This window comes from Mixophyes fleayi, chromosome 1, assembly GCF_038048845.1.
Source record: "Mixophyes fleayi isolate aMixFle1 chromosome 1, aMixFle1.hap1, whole genome shotgun sequence".
Taxonomy (NCBI): domain Eukaryota; kingdom Metazoa; phylum Chordata; class Amphibia; order Anura; family Limnodynastidae; genus Mixophyes; species Mixophyes fleayi.
In genome coordinates, this window is record NC_134402.1 from 318,130,152 (window position 1) to 318,148,276 (window position 18,125).

Sequence of the window (18,125 nt, forward strand, 5' to 3'; positions counted from 1 at the left end):
CCCACTTTTATGTTTAAGCCCTGCCTCTTTTGCAGGTAGTGCTCTGGATGTCCTGCCTAAATAGGGAGAGTTGTGAGGTATGCTGCTCCACTTCTGCTAGACCTCCTCTTGAACCCATATTTGGCAGGTTCATTTTAATAGCACATCATCACATCACTGCTGTTATAAAATTTGTTAATAATTTAAATATACGTTTAATATAACATTTAGAAGTATATTGAAATTAGAGATGTGCAGTTGCGGTAGTATTTCACGTGAATAGAGTTTTGCAGCGGAACATACCGTTTCACCGAGGTGTGACACGCCATCGATATACTCTTTCAGTTTCACTTTTGCTTTGCCATTCAGCACCATATTTGTAAATTCTGTATTTCGAAGAATTTATAGTATACTATAGTATACTGAAGCTAGAACAACCACAGTGTCAACTTATTTTGTTTTTCATGTGGTTTGAATTCCAAGCAGCACAAACATGATAGCGACACTTATGACGGAATTCCACCTAATAGATGTGCAAAATTCCTTAGCCAAATGAGGAAAGAAACAAAAATTTCACAGAACGGATTTAACATTTTCCTTCTCTGTAGTTGATAGCTATTATGTGTGAATAAAATTTTGTACAAGAAACAAATGTGTTTTTTTTCTGTTTAATTGGGGCATATTTAAGAAATAGTGATAGTGCACTGTCGGGCACTTACCGTGAAATCCAGGTCCCAGAGTGTGTCCCGCATATTTAAGAAGGGTGCATCGCAGCAGATATAGTGGATATCTGCTGCTTTGCATTCCTTTTCATTTTTGGGTACAGTCACCATTCTACAGTATGGTGACTGCTCCAAACTGCAATCTAACAGGTTTCGAAAAAAAGTTTTTTTCAGTAACTTGTCTTGATAATGGCTGGCGTACATTATCATAATTGATGGATTTCAGTGCTGTCAGCTCTGCCTCGAAGAGCAGAGCTGGACAGCGCATGTGTGGAGGGATCACATGATCCCTCCCTGTCACTCACCGCTCTCCACCGCAACTATAGTTGCAGAAACAGCGGGGATATTTGTGCGCATGTGCAGTTCGAAGAACTGTAAAGAAAAATTAAGAGGACCTGGAGGAGATCCGTGGACATCGAATTCCGAAGAGGCGGGGTAAGTGTGATTTTTTTTCATCACAGAAACAGCAGTTTATCGGAACTGCTGTTTCTGTGCTGGGTTGTACATAAATTTGAGAAATGGTTCAATCCTTATCATTGCGATAAGGATTGAAAACTATTTTTCACTTTATGTGAATATTGATAAATGTGCCCCATTGTATGAGCAGTTGCTCTTTTATTTATTCATTTTACTATTGTGTTGACTACTTGGGGGTATATTTACTAAACTGTGGGTTTGAAAAGTGATTCTAGTTATCATTTATTTAGTACAGTCTACAAAATGACAGCTAGAATCTGATTGGTTGCTATAGGCAATCTCTCCACTTTCTCAAACCCGCAGTTTAGTAAATATACCCCTTAGTCTCATAGGCTTGTGATGTTTCACTATACTGCAAATAATCTTTACTTGTGCCAAATGTGGCAGCAATGGCATTAAATATTTGTGATGTTGTACAATGAATATTGTTTTAGCCCATAAAATGGGTGCTTCCACAATGTGTGTTTATATGCCTACTGACAAACACAGAGATGTAGATATAGAGAGGGAGCATTAAAGTAATTAAAAAGGCCATATTGGTGATTTTCCGTTTTTCTTATATATCATTTTTTTCTCAAAGTGAGAAAAATAGCTCCATCGCCAGTATATCTTCTAAGTAGCACTATTGCCATCTACTGTCCGCAGGCTGCAATTACAAGTTGTTGACAACAGGTGGAAACAGTTTTTAAGCCAAAACATATACGTGTCTTCCAGTGGAAGGTGATCTCCCTTATTAACTAAGTAAGAGGTGGTGAAGTGAGCTTGCAAACTAGGTGTTAACTGGGTAAGTTTACTAGATAGCACCTTAAAAAGCTGTGTGTACAATGAAAGAGTTATTAGCTGTGCATATATCATTCCCTGAATGTTTTAGAAAAAAACATTTTAAAGGTCAAGTCTGTCTCCTAGAGCTGAACCTATTTTTTGTGCTTTTCAAATCCTCCACCTTTGGGTCCCAGGCCATTAATTAGCAGTTAATAGGCATTCGCTTGCTAGCTATTTGGCAAGAAAAACAAAAGCCCAAAGAGTCAAAATGGTGGGGGCGTTGTGGGATCCTGAGCGTTCCCCAGCTCAGAAATTAGAGCTCTCTTGGCGAGGATAACTCTGTAAACAGTTTAATCTAAAAATGTGACATGGAGTGAAGGGGGGGCAGGAGCCAGAAGGCTAAACATAATTAATTGTAGCCTCTGTTTCTATTACAATATAGAACAGGGCAGTGGTTTGGTGTGTGAACACTTTTAAGATCTTATGTAAAATTTTTAAACTTTGTGTTAGATCTTTTAACTCTTCACTTTCTGTCTGTGAACATTTAACCACTCACCAATCAGCTGCAGTAGATTTACTGTGGACCTGTGGCTCTATATCTCAGAGGCTACCACCTTTCTCGGACCTGGGCTGTTATTGATAGCTGAACGGTCTGGTGGAAGGGCAGGAGCCGACCTCCAGAGCAAACACGGTGTATTCAATGCTAAATTGGCGGTACAATGGTGGGTAAGTTGGGTTCCCTGTGTGGTGGGGGCCCACATGGCTGTAGAGGGGAGGACCATACATCCCTACCACTAAATCTACTAGTTCCGGTGTTACCTGTAAGCAGTTATTAGGTTCCAATAGTACCAGATCTAATGATGGTAATGTACATGACAGAAATGTCAGGTGTTTGCATGGGCTCAAACAAAAGTAAGCCCAAAAAAACCTTTACAAGTAAGTTTTTAAAAAAATATGCACAAATAGTAACGTTTTCAGGAAAAATAAGACTTTTATAGAATCATGTCCAGCCTTGGTCCTGGTCTCTATAACTACATCAGACCTTGCGTAAAGTACTGTTATTTGGTGTTAGTACAGTACGGGATACTAGGCGATTACATTTTGGTACAAGTATTTGGCTATGCACTAATTGGGTGAAAATAAGTATAGGAAGAATCATGAAAAACATTATTTCCCACATATTATTTGCCATTATAAAGCCTATAAAATAAAGAAATATTTATTCTACTTGTGTAGACTGAGAAGTGCAAACGTTTTTCCCAATGAAACTGGCAGATCACCAATACGTAAAAATGAGTTTGGTCATGAAGAGCTAAAAGCCCTACAATTATGAAAGGGTTAGAGAACTTCTCGTTGTATTGGATGTATACATTACACTTTTTTTTACATTCAAGTGTGCAGTTACAGTACAGATCACCAAGCCCTTTCTTGGTTCTTTATGTTTATTATAATCAAAGTAAATCACAGAAATTGAAATAAATCTTTATAGCCTTGTGGTTTAATAAAATTACTTGTAAGTATTTTTAACTAACTCATGTGTGGCTAAGTTTGCCTTTCCATTTGGCTGTGTAGAAGAAACTAGAGCTGTGTGAAGAACCCATTGCACATACTTTTGGGCTACATATGGAAATTATAAAAGTTGTGACGGCACATTCATTTTAATAAGTTTGCCACTTTTAAAACACAAAACCTGGGCATGACTAATTGTTGTAAGTCTCCATTTAATGAGGTTGATGTTCTCAAACCCTGTAAATTCTAACATGACATTGGGCAAGGTTGTGCGTGGGTATGTGCCCTGTCATATCCTGTTCCTGATAATCAGTTGAGGAAGTAATCTATTCACTCTAATCCACTCCGAAATTGTACCCGTCATTACTCTGCCCTCTATTACATTGTCCCTCTCATTATTGTGCCCCTCATTACATTGTCCCCTTCATTACTGTGCCCCTCATGACATTGTCCTTTTGATTGCTGTGCCCCTCATGACACTGTCCCCCCCATTATATTGTCTCGCTCATTACTGTGCCCATTACATTGTTCCCCTCATTACTGTGTCCCTCATTACATTGTCCCCTTCATTCTGTGCCCCTCATGACATAGTCCCCCTCATTGCTCTGTCCTCATGACATTGTTCCCCTCATTACATTGTCCCCCTACCTACTGTGCCCCTCATTACATTGTCCCCCTCATTACTGTGCCCCACATTACATTGTCCCTTCATTACTGTGCCTCTCATTACTTTGATCCCATTATTACTGTGTCCCTCATTACATTGTCTGTATAGGCTGCCTGCATCGCATTTTCACTGTACCACCAGGTGGCCCAAAATGAGCAGGCCGAGCCCGTCCCTGACCTGGATGAGGTCATACCAAGACTGACCAAAATGGTACAAGATGTCTTCTAAAATCTCTTTTTAGTCTTTAATTTTTAAGTTCACATTGTCTAATCTCCCTCCAACCAAAATTATTTTTTTATCAGTCTTTTTTTTAATTAAACATTTCATTTCATTACATTTTACAGCGCTTAGTTTCATTAATGATTTATAAAGTAATAGTGATCAATTAGATGCAGAACAGCCACTAGAATATCTTCTCATCAAAAGACAAAATATTATGTATCCTATATTATTATTTTATTATTTTTATTGTTTACTTAAAAGGTGCTGCAAAAGGTCCACAATGCTGTACATAGAGAATACAGTAAAACCGTACAAGGCAAAACAGGACACTACAATAAAAGCAAAAACATTGCACTACAAAATAGGCAAAACAATAGAATACACAGCATATTAATAGTTAAACCAGAAAATAAAGTGCTTGACAAGGAAAAGTCCCTTACTGTGACTAGAGGTGGGAGAGCAAGTTAACTTAAATTGAACCTGTACCCAGGAGTGTGGGATCAGCAATGAGGAGCAGCAATCAGAATCAGAGCCTCTAGTAGAGGATAGAAGGGGAGACACAGGTGAGCTGGTGGCTATAATCTTAATGCAGTATGTGTCACGAGCCACGGCGGCCGCGGGCACCGCCGCGACTCAGTTCCTGCTTTCTCTGACGTCCAGGCTGTCGCTATGGCAACCAGGACGTCACTTCCGGAAATCCGGCCCGACAGTTGCCAGGGCAACGGCTGGACGCCGGGAGCTTTACCCAGGCGCTCTGGGCGCAATAAAACAGCTGGGCACATGCGCAGGCTAGCGCAACCTATTGGAAATTAATCAGGCAGGGGCTGTGACTTGTTTCAGAGCTAGGCTCTGATTGGCTAGCAGGGGTATTTAGGGCAGTGAGGACTGAGCCTCACTACCGGTTATAGCGTTCTGTCCTCAGTTCTGCTACCTGCTTGTGCTTCCTGTTTGGTTACCATTACCGTTGATTGACTACCCGTTTTGACCTCTGCTTGTTCCTGGACCTTTGAACCCTCGCTTCTGACCCTGACCATTTGCCTGAACTTTGGATTTTGCTCCTTTCGCTTGTGCACCTGACCTTTCGCCTGTCCCTGGATTTCGTACCTTTGCTAGTGTCCCTTTGACCTTGGATCTCCTCCTCACTTCGGCCTGCCTACCACTCACTCCTGGGTTCTCCTTTAAGTCAGTACACGTTGCTCGACCCTCGGTCGGTCCGCAGCCAAATCTGTCCCCACCACTAGGGGCTCCAGCGAATACCGGGCCTTCAGAGTAGTTCCCGAGTTTCACTGTACTGGCTTGGGAGTTCCTAACATTATAACCGGCCAAAAACAGAAATTCCGGAGACCAACTTTAATGGAGGAAAGCGGAATCAAATCGTCTCCATTTCAAGTGCTGGCTGGCCATGTTGACACCGTGTATAAAATGATCCAGGGATTGGCCCAGCGTTTGTCAGCGCAAGAAGAGACTTCCAGAGACCTGCAAGCTGCCTCTGGCGTACCTCCAGAGCCGAAGTTGAATTTGCCTGATCGATTCTCAGGAAGCAGATCTGTTTTCCGCAACTTCAAGGAGAGTTGCAAGTTATACTTTCGCCTGAGGCCACGCTCCTCTGGTTCCGAACAGCAACAAGTAGGGATTGTTATCTCTCTACTCCAGGGCGATCCTCAGTCTTGGGCCTTCTCCCTTACACCAACTAGTCCAGCCTAACAAACCGTGGATGCCTTCTTCCAGGCCTTGGGGTTGCTATACGATGACCCAGACAGAGTGGCCTCAGCTGAGTCTCCCCTCCGGGCATTAAGGCAAGGACGTCGTTCCGCTGAGTAATATTGTGTGGAATTTCGGCGTTGGTCTACTGATTGTGCCTGGAATGATCCGGCACTGCGGAGTCAATTGCGTTTGGGCCTTACCGAGCAAATTAAGGAATCTCTTGTTCAGTATCCTGTACCCGCCTCACTTGAGGATTTGATGCAGCTTGTCATTAAAATTGACCGTCGAATTAGAGAACGGAAAACTGAACGTGAGTCATCAATACCTTCTGGTTCATCACCCAGTTCCGATTTTTCTTTGCTGGATACCCCTGAACCCATGCGACTGTGTATTTATCGCCTGCCTCCAGAGGAATGCTCCAGAAGATGCTCACTAGGCCTTTGCTTGTATTGTGGCCAATCAGGCCACCAAGTACGTTCCTGTCCCAGCAAGGCGGGAAAACGCCTAGACTCAAGTGCTGGAGAAGTGGTGCATTTAGGTCTCCAAATAACCTCTTCGGAAAACTCTCTGTTAGTCCCTGCACGCTTAGCCTTCAGACATAGTTCCACTGACTTGTCGGCCTTCCTTGATAGCGGTGCAGCAGGTAACTTTCTGGACATTCTCTTGGCTCAAACCCTTGTAATTCCTGAAGTCAAACTGGATTCGAGCATTACCGCCTGTGGCTTGGATGGTAATCCCCTGGTTGGGGGCCGAATACTCGCCAAGACCCCATTGGTTCGATTATCCGTAGGCGCTCTTCATACTGAAGAACTCACATTCTTCCTGATCACCTGTCCCTCCGCTCCATTGATTCTGGGGTATCCATGGCTGCAAAGTCATAATCCCCTTATTGATTGGAAAAGAGGAGAGATCATCCGTTGGAGTCCAGAGTGCTCTACTTCATGTTTGACCCTGCCTCTCAGAACCCTGCAGCCTAGTCCAGAATTGTTTTCTACACCTTACCAGGACTTCAGTGACGTCTTCTGTAAACAGAGGGCTGATTCTCTCCCGCCTCATCGGGACTACGACTGTGCTATCAATCTTGTGCCGGGATCTAAATTGCCCAAAGGGCGTCTGTATTCCTTGTCTGCCCCGGAAACTCAAGCTATGGAACAGTACGTAGAGGAGAATCTAAGCAAAGGATTTATCCGTGCCTCTAAATCCCCGGTAGGTGCCGGCTGTTTCTTCGTGGCTAAAAAAGATGGCAGTCTGAGACCCTGCATCGACTACCATGGTCTGAACGAAATCACAGTCAAAAACACTTACCCGCTGCCTTTGATTTCCGTCTTGTTTGATCAGCTCAAGTCTGCCACCATTTTCTCTAAGATTGACTTACGGGGTGCTTATAATCTCATCCGCATCAGACAGGGAGATGAATGGAAGACCGCCTTTAATACCCTCTCTGGGCATTATGAATATCTGGTGATGCCATTTGGATTGTGTAACGCTCCGGCAGTCTTCCAGGATTTAATCAATGACATCTTGCGAGAATTCCTGGGTAAGACCGTGGTGGTTTATTTAGATGATATTTTAATTTATTCGCAGTCCCTGCCTCAGCACCACCAACAGGTTCGGGAAGTTCTGGAGAAGTTACGTCAACACCACCTCTACGCAAAATTGGAGAAGTGCGAGTTCGAAGTCTCCAGGGTGGCCTTCTTAGGCTATATCATTTCTTCATCTGGCTTCTCCATGGACCCCAGTAAAGTCCAAGCAATCCAAGACTGGGTTCTTCCTACTAACCTCAAGGCAATCCAAAGGTTCCTTGGCTTCGCCAACTATTACCGGAGGTTTATACGCTCCTTTTCCTCTTTGGTGGCTCCTATTACCGCCCTCACCCGGAAGGGCGCCGACCCAACTAATTGGTCTTCGGAGGCGTTGGCGAGCTTTTCTGCCCTTAAAGTCGCTTTCACATCTGCACCCATTCTTAGGCATCCAGATCCTGAACTTCCATTCATTGTGGAAGTAGATGCCTCAGATGTAGGAGGAGGCGCCATTCTCTCTCAAAGAGATCCTCAAAGCAAAAAATTGCACCCATGTGCATATCTGTCTAAGAAATTCTCATCTGCTGAAATTAACTATGATGTGGGGAATCGAGAGTTATTGGCCATCAAGTGGGCCCTCGAAGAATGGCGGCATTGGTTAGAAGGAGCATCTCACATTATTACCATCTTCACTGACCATAAAAACCTTCAGTATATTCAGACCGCCAAAACTCTAAATCCTCGACAGGCCCGCTGGGCTTTGTTTTTCACCCGATTCAACTTCCTTATCACTTACCGTCCAGGATCAAAAAATACTAAGGCTGATTCTCTGTCTCTGAGTTTTATGGCATCCCATCCTCAGGCCCCTGACCCGCAACCAATAATTCCCTTGACCTCCATTCATGTCGGTCTAACTCAGGATCTTGGGGCCACACTCCGCCACTTTCAGAAAATTGGTCCAGCTCAGACACCTGCTGATAAATTGTTTGTCCCGGTTCATCTGAGGAAGTCGGCCCTCATTGAATGCCACGACAACCGCTCAGCAGGTCATCCCGGTATCCAGAGGACCATAGAAATACTTTCCCGCTGGCTTTGGTGGCCCACCTTGTCTTTTGATGAGGAAAACTATGTTCGGGCCTGCCCAGAATGTGCCAGGAACAAATCTTCCAGAATCCGTCCTCCAGGTCAACTTCTGCCCTTGCCAAATCCAAACAGGCCATGGACCCATATTTCCATGGACTCTGTTGTCGACCTCCCTTTGTCCTCGGGTCATAACACCATTTGGGTAGTTGTTAATCGATTCAGCAAGATGGCACATTTTATACCCTTGCTCAAATTGCCGGATGCCAGAAGTTTGGCCACTTTATTTATTACTCATATCTTCCGTCTCCATGGCCTTCCAGAAGACATAGTCTCGGACCGAGGGTCCCAGTTCATTGCACAATTTTGGAGGTCTTTCTGCAATTGACTCGAAATCAAAGTTAGTTTGTCCTCAGCCTACCACCCTCAGTCAAATGGTCAGACGGAAAGAACCAATCAATCTTTAGAGCAATTTCTGCGCATATACATTTCCAAGTTTCACGATAATTGGTCCTCCCTCTTATCCTGGGCAGAGTTTGCTTATAACAATGCTTGCCACTCTGCAACACATACCTCCCCGTTCTTCTGCAACTTTGGGTTCCACCCGAAAGCGAATTCTCTCTCCTCTGCTGTTACCATTGGTGATCCTGGAACACTTCCTTTCACTGCCAGATTGAAGTCAATTTGGAAGAAGGTACATTCCGCTCTGTGTCAAGCCTCTCTTAGGTCTAAAACCTTCGCTGATCGCCATCGTTGTCCATGTGTATTAAAAGCAGGAGATCGTGTATGGTTGTCCACACGGAACATCAAATTAAGACAACCCTGCAAGAAACTTGGTCCTCGATTCATCGGGCCATTTTTGATTGAGAAGAAAGTAAACCCAGTGGCATTCCGACTTAAACTACCACCATCTTTAAAAATTCCCTGTACTTTCCATTGTTCTCTTCTGAAAAAAGCCGTTCCTCCCAGCAAACACAGTCAATCTTCCTCTAAAAGTCCTCGGCCTCTGCTTATTAATGGAGACCGCGAGTTCATCACTGAAAAAATTCTGGACTCAAGGAAGGTTCAAGGGCAGGTCCAGTTTCTAGTCCATTGGAAGGGTTACGGCCCAGAAGAGCAAACTTGGATACCCCAGAAGCGTCTCCACGCTGAGAAACTACTTAAAGAATTTTTTAGGAGGTTTCCCACTAAGCCTGGATGTCGGGGTTCCTTGACCCCTCCTCAAGGGGGGGGTACTGTCACGAGCCGCGGCGGCCGCGGGCACCTCAGTTCCTGCTTCCTCTGACGTCCCGGCTGTCGATATGGCAACCGGGACGTCACTTCCGGAAATCCGGCCCGACCGTTGCCAGGGCAACGGCTGGATGCCGGGAGCTTTACCCAGGCGCTCTGGGCGCAATAAAACAGCTGGGCACATGCGCAGTCTAGCGCAACCTATTGGAAATTAATCAGGCAGGGGCTGTGACTTGTTTCAGAGCTAGGCTCTGATTGGCTAGCAGGGGTATTTAGGGCAGTGAGGACTGAGCCTCACTGCCGGTTATAGCGTTCTGTCCTCAGTTCTGCTACCTGCTTGTGCTCCCTGTTTGGTTACCATTACCGTTGATTGACTACCCGTTTTGACCTTTGCTTGTTCCTGGACCTTTGAACCCTCGCTTCTGACCCTGACCATTTGCCTGAACTTCAGATTTTGCTCCTTTCGCTTGTGCACCTGACCTTTCGCCTGTCCCTGGATTTCGTACCTTTGCTAGTGTCCCTTTGACCTTGGATCTCCTCCTCACTTCGGCCTGCCTACCACTCACTCCTGGGTTCTCCTTTAAGTCAGTACACGTTGCTCGACCCTCGGTCGGTCCGCAGCCAAATCTGTCCCCACCACTAGGGGCTCCAGCGAATACCGGGCCTTCAGAGTAGTTCCCGAGTTTCACTGTACTGGCTTGGGAGTTCCTAACAGTATGGTGTTCACCATGAAAAAGCCTTTTTGTGCACATATACATTATGCCTATCCAAAAGGTTTCTAGAAATATGCTATTCACTATTCACTTGATGAGTCATTCTCCAGATCATGAGATAGTGACAATTTATGGTTAATTGCCAAGGTATTTCATCATGGTGAATGTATAGTGCATATACTGCTGGAAGAGAGCTATTGAGCTAAATAAAAATGCAGTCCCACCATGGTTTCCTTTATGTATAGGAAATTATGTGCTTTGAAATATGAAATGAGTCACTCATACAACTCAATAATGGGGTCTCTTCCCTTGGACACAACAGAGCATCATGTTGGCCCCAACCCAACGACATGGCATGTTGGTCCTTTTTCATAGATGTTGGATCTCATAAATCCATTAATCAGGGGTCTACTAGCACAGAAGAATGGAGTTCTACGGTTGCATCCCTTGCCTCTAAAGTATGGTAAAGGCAGGGGAGTGGAGGGTGGATGTTGGAAATTTATTTTTTAAAGCACTTTATATAAAATTAAATTGTATTTTAATGCTACTTTAATACCATCCTATAATGACTTTAGTATAATTATTTGATTGACAGTCAGTCCCCTGCTATAATAAATCTGTTGAGCAATAATTTATCACCTTTGTTTAATGTCAGCAACAGGAATTTATGTGGTGTCTGGCATGGAGAGAGAGATCACCAACTTTTCAACACTTATTAGATATCTCCCACTGTTTCTTAAAGAGGATTATACATATTAATGAGTTAAGTCCATCAGTTATATTAACTAGCTTAAACATGCAACCACTCTATTCATAACATCGGAAGAAGAAAATAATTATCAAGGGTGTGTTATAGTGAAATCTGTCTTTGTTATTTGACCAGCTGGAAACATTCAGTGAGTGGAAAGGATTGCATATTAAAGGTTATTTGTGCTTTTTTTTTACCTTGATTATAACATAAATATAAAACATTTTTTTCTATTATTATTTACTAAATGGTTTACAAGTCATAATAATAGGGATATCCTGAGTGGAAAGACAATCCTTCTTCTGTACCCACTTACAGCACTTGACATTCCATGTTTCCCATACCTCTGGATTATTTTCTAGATTCCATAAAACATAATTCTATGCAGAACTCATAAGTTTTATGGGATTTAAAGTCCCCTGAGAAACAGGCAATAGCTGGTAGAGAGACCAATCTAATTTCTCTTTTCCTTTGAGAATAAAGTGTGCTAGCCACACATTTCTCATCACGTCTTATTGCCATAGGAATAAAATGCCTTTGCAATCTGTCTTCCTATTATTTTCATTAGACTGATAAACCACACGTGAATTTCATGACCATTTTCTAGCATTTGTGGGCACAGGGCTGTAGAAAAACCAAAACAAAAGCACTCTAAAGTCCATTACCTAAATTACATAGAGACAAAGTTGGCTCCATTGTTAAGAGCTTGGTAACACAGTAGTGTCAACTTCCTATGAATAAATAATTATATTGGTGTTTTAACAGCAAAAGAGATAATGTATGTTCAGTGCAATACCTACAAATTATCTAGCTCTTTAACTAACATTTTAAAGGGCCACATACTTTCACGCCACTTTATTGCTCTTCATAACTCATCTACCCACTGAAGTTTGTTGTATGCCTAATCAGACTTATAACACACATATACATACATTTTAAAATAGATATGTAGTATGTAGTATAGGTATACATAGTCATCATTAAATCTATCCGTTGCTTATCTATTACTGTATTGATATGCCCTTTTAGTTAGTTGTTGACTAAAACTAACCAGAAATTCTTCACTAGAAGCAAGATCATAATTTCAAGATAATATTTCTAATTTTGGCTTCCACTGGTTGGGATTGCTTGTTGTAGGATAACCTGCAGATCGCTATTACTCTCACGTCTTTAACGATTAAAGATAGATAACTAATTTCATTAATATCTCGTTTTAGAATTTCTGCAGTTAAAACATATAAATCACATTTTTCTATGTTGAATCTCATCTCAGAGAGGTATAAAACAGGTAGGGGGTAAATAAGAGCATGCTGACTGAGTCTTTGGAACTTCACAAGGTGTGAAAAGAAAAATTGCTGGCACTGGGAGTTGGTTTTAGCAAATGACTTTCAGTGTAGTCAATGAATCACTGCAATATGGATGGAATAATGCAGAATTCAAACACTTGCAGATTAGTTAAAGACTTTAGAGACAGGGTACAGGATTTAGAGCAGGAACACTTCCAGGTTAGTTCAGACTTGAGAGACAGATAAGCAACAGAGGATTCAGGAATCAAAGTAGAGTAATAGAGCCAGCCAGCAAGACCAGAATAACAGGAATTGCTCAATAACTGTGGCAAGTCAGCAGTGATTAGATATCAGATATAGATCTTGTTGGAGAAGACCAGAATTTTTAACTCATTCCTATGAAGCAACCACTGGGTGCGCTTGCCCATATGTAACAGGGTTCCACCAGTGGAAATCTTGAATGCTATGAATGGCAACAATAGAGAGCAAAGTAATATTGAGAGTCTGCTACAGTTCAATTAATCTCCTAAATTTAAAAGGAAAAACCTTATTGTTCATTCATTAAAATTCCTTATACAAATAAGGAGACAGCAAAATATTAAAATAACTTATAGTGCTCAGTGTAAAGTGATATTACAATTAGTGAAATTAAAATCCGCTGGGTGCCGATTTAGAATGATTGTTATAATAATGGTCCTAATCAAAATATGTTTATGAGGTAAAGAGAGTATGCCTGCCTTATTGTTTCCTGTTTGATTAATGAGTTTCCCTTATTCTTAGAGAAATTATAGGTATATTTTAGTAAGACTTCTTTATATATTTTTTTATTTATGTAAGTCAAGTGATTATGTATATTCTTTTGTTCACTTGTATTACTTTGTATTTAGAAGGATAAGATCTCTTGTTTGCGCAAATATATTGTATTGCAAACAGTTACAATTGTGAAAGTGTTGTCAGTTCTGTTGCAACGAACAGTGAGGTAGTGATCCTGTATAATATTCACACAGCTTCACTATGTTTTTGTAGATAATATTGTTTGAAAAAGCACCACTACAACTATTCTCATGTGGGTTTCAAATATATGTAATTGCTTAAAGAAAATCTCCTATCTGATCTGTTTGTTGCAAAGCTGTCAGGGCTATTAAAGTATGGATATTTATTCTATCCCTGTATTCTATCTAATGCCTTGCACCACTGGACCGCATTCTAAGGCTGCTATCCTCTCATTTATTAACTTCATATTATAAATATTTTATAAAGGACATCACCGCTCTGTGAAAGTGCCAGGTTGGTTCAGACTTCAGAGGTAGATACCTAACAGGTGATCCAGGAATCATAGTAGAGAGAGGGAGCCAGCAATAAGACCAGAATAAAAGGAATTGCTCAATAACTGTGACAAAATAGCAGAGATTAGCTATAGATCCTGTTGGAGAAGACCTGAATTTTTAGCTCTTTCCTATCATCACCCCTATGAGCAACCCATATGTAGAAGGGTTCTGCCAATGGAAATATTGAATGCTATGAAGGGCATAAACTTGATGAATTGCTCCCTCCTCTAGAGCATTGCACAAACTAAAAGGCTTGACTTTATATTTGAAGTGTCAATACTGTAATTGTTACTAAAACCATTCATCTCCTTCATGTGGACTAACGTGTACACTCCTTGTAAATTTAGTATATCAAGCTGCTACACCAAGTTAATTTAGTAATTCAGGAATAAGAGACAGTGGAGAGGGATCAGGTTAAGTTCATGAAATCCAAACAAGGCCATAAAAAAGACATCCTACTACAAAAATGATACATGCCCCAGCATGTCATGAAGAGTGAATGAACCCTTTTTCTCAATATACTCCTTAATGACTTCTAACTCCAGTGCTGATAAGAAATAATCTGCAAAATAAATTAGAGAGCCCACCAAAAGGTAAATTGAACAATCATAAAGCCATTGTGGTGTCAATGAGTCAGCCAACTTTTTGTCAAGGCTGATATAGAGCTGGCAACAATGAACATGTCTTGTTGAGGCTCACTTTGCTAAAGGAAAACAAACCAATAATTGATTTAGGATAAAACTGATGAAATGAGCAGGAAATTCGAAAAGGAATCAGACCTATTGGTTAAGAGGTATCTGGGTTATGGAAGGTCAGTTATGGAAATCCCAAGACAACTGGGAAATGAAGAGTTGAAATGTTATCAAATGTGATTTGATCAGTGCTTTTATTAATAATAATGGAAATAGTTGACTGCATTATCACCAGAGATAAACCATGATTTTGACCTGAACTGGTTGCATCTTTGGTTCTACTGGAATATGATGCATGCTGTATGTCGCGAATCACCCTACGAGTTAATATGATGAATGCTGTTGTTGATGAGAGCTTCACCTTCAGGTACTCGGTCGTCCCCAGGACTTAATCTCACGTAGTGATAATTTAACTCAGGTTGGTGGGCACCACAGAGGACTTGGCATGATGTAAGATGTAAGAGACTTTGGGAGGCTGAGCAGAGATCTCTATGGCAACAGGGGTGCAGGATGTACCTGGACCAGATAAAGACAGATATAGCAAGTTGAATACTATGTAGTATAAATCTCCACCAGTATAACAGTTTGGCAGTGTAGAGTAGAGGATGGAGCTGGAGAGCAACACAGTTCAAGGAAAGGAGCAGGAGCAAGAACAAGCTGTAAATCTGGAAGGTGAAACACAGCTGACACAGGTAAGTCCGATAAGGCGGATAGCAGGCACCATGATTCTGCGGTGGTCACACCGAAGAAAGGCAGAGTCAAACAACAGGCAAAGGCCCGGTCCAGGCAGCAATATACGTTTTCAGGGTCACAAGCGAAAGGGCTTTCCAGGCAGCAATCAGGGGTGATCAGGTCACAGTTGGAGGTCAAAACCAAGTATTAGAAGCAGAATTTTCTAACGAACAGGAGCACGGAGAAACAAGCGTGTGAACATTATAACCGACAAAGGTTCAGTGAACATGACAGGTATTTAGCCAATCAGGGCAGATGTCAGATTAAGCTGCAGGTGAGTGAAGTTCATGTGATCATGCCCAGACTAACACTGCAGCACCCGAACAAAAACAGCAATAACCTTCTGACAAGAGGTTAAGGAACCCCTTAACCTAGACTTATCTGGAAAATTTCTGATGAGACTTTCCTTAAGTTATTGGCATGCAAGTCCATGGCAGGTATCCAAGATCTTTCTTTAGAGTCATACCCTTCCAGTGGACCAAGTAGTGGAGTTGGCATTCTACCCATCTGGAACCAAGAATTTTCGCGACCACATACTCTGTGTGACCATCTGTGCTGAAACGGGGTGCTACTGGACTGAGAACTTTGTATTCATCAACCATTTCTCACAGTTTAATGTACTTTTTAATCCTTGGCCCAGTCTAAGTATATACACCAGAGCATCGGTGTATTATGTGTATTATTATTTCATGTTATTAGGTACATTTTGCCTTGCTATTACCTGCAATATTGTATGTAGTATAAATATAAAGAATATTGCCATACTGTGTGGTAATAAACAAAATCAGTAAGTTAGCTTGTGTTAGCTAATGTTATTACCATTTGTCTCAAATGTCTATTGTATGAGGTGCAGCTGAGATTTGGTTTGTAATCAGAACAATGTCTGAGTTAACTAGCTGGCAGCCCATGTTAATTAGCTAGGTCAACAAGTAATCTGAGAGGTAATGAGGTTAGAACTTCTAAATGATATGCAATGTGCCTCCACAGCAATATATTGGGTGAAATAGCATTGGGAAATGTATCAATATGTATCAATATAAATGTTATTGTATCAAAATGTATCACAGATTCAGCTGGCGTAATACAATGCTGATACAATGTGTCAAAGGTCCTGTTGTTTCATGTAAGCGTGCAGTGTCATTCCCTGGTGTAATATTGTAACCCCATGTGTAGTGTATCCAGCCAAAACAGCTAATTGAGTCAAGCTATTCTATTGTCTAATCAAGATAACAGGGACAGTATGTCTAGCAGCTAAAGTGTTGACTGGGAGACCCCTTCTGTAAAGGGGAGGTTTGAGACATTTGACCCTACATCCTGTGTATACAGAAAATAATATAGGGCGAGGAGAATGCCAGGGGAGCTATTCTAGTTTTGAGCATCCTGGTGTAGGAGACATCAGTGAAAAGGTCTTTGGGCCAGGCATTGTGGTGCCGCTGGAGGAAACCCTACCAGGACAGGGGAGGTGTGTGCCAGTATCGCAGGCTGGGGGACACCCTGTTTTGCTAATCGGTAGTGGTGATATTGCGGGAGGATAAGACCCTGAAAGAGACAGAGATTATTACTTTGGAGTGCTGACTGCAGGAGGCTGCTGGAGGATACATGCTACCATTTACCCTGTAACTTGTGAGCGTATTGTGGTGTGCTGTCGTAATAAAGTCTTATTTTGGATATATCCTGGTCTACTCGAGTGAGTTGAATCCCACAGAGGGTAACTTCCATCCCAGCTAAGGGTGGTATCCTCACACCATCCACTACCACTGGAGCAGGTTTACCTGGTTGTTTCCTGGGAAATCTCCGGGATGTATGAGGTTCAATAGGGATGCATGGTATGTACGGGGTATCCTCAATGAGTTGGGCAGCTCCAATTGAAAAACCACTGGATTAATTTTTTTGATGATTTTAAAAGAGCCAATGTATCTGGGTTCGAACTTAAAAGAAGGCTAACAGAGTTTGATGGTCTTAATGGAGAGCCATTCCTCTGTCTCTTTCCTTGAACTTATAAGGATGTCTAAAGTAATCCTTAAATTACTTGGTTTGAGACGCAGCTTGCTTCAATGAGTTTATTTTTTTCCATATTCTTTTCAGAGAACGAGCAATGTGTCCAATCTCTGGGTGGGTGGGTGTTATGATGTCAGAAAATGAAACATACTTGGGATATCTTCCATAAATGCAGAACAATGGAGCATAACCAGAGGAAGAGTGTGGTGAATTATTGTAGGCTAATTCTGCACATGGCAGGTATTCTACCCACTTGTCATGTAATTCCGATATGTAGCATCTTAAATACTGTTCCAAAGACGGGTTTACCTCTTCTGTCTGTCCGTTTGAGGGTGATAAGCTGATGAAAAGCTCAGTTGAATATCAAGCAGGGCACAAAATGTTCTCCAAAACTGGGCCACAAAACTGGGTTCATCTGTCTGAGACAATATTAAAAGGTATGCCATGTAATCTGAAGACGTGCTGAATCAACAGTGGAGCCAAAGACATAGCAGAGAGTAGCTTGTAGTAATGGAATAAAGTGAGCCATCTTAGTAAAGTGATTGACTATCACCCAAATACAATTACACCCTTTTAGACAAAGGCAAATCAGGGATAAAATCCATTGAAATGTGGGACACTGGGCATTAGTGACTGGGCACTGTCCCATGGGGGAATCTCTGGGTATTTTCATACTGGAACAAATTTTACAGGATTCTAGGAACCCAAAAAGGGATGACCTGCCCTGGAAATATATATGTGTTTATGTACGTATAT

General features: G+C 41.9%; 1 protein-coding gene across 1 annotated transcript in view; it reads left to right on the forward strand.

Annotated features, from left to right (window-relative positions):
* Nucleotides 1-15,244: 15,244 nt before the first annotated feature.
* The window catches only part of LOC142153286 (olfactory receptor 10A7-like), a 44,354-nt gene continuing 41,473 nt past the window's right edge, over nucleotides 15,245-18,125 (forward strand). The window contains exon 1 of the mRNA XM_075210776.1: nucleotides 15,245-15,331. Coding sequence (XP_075066877.1) covers nucleotides 15,245-15,331 — 87 coding nt within the window. The remainder of the gene's footprint in view (nucleotides 15,332-18,125) is intronic.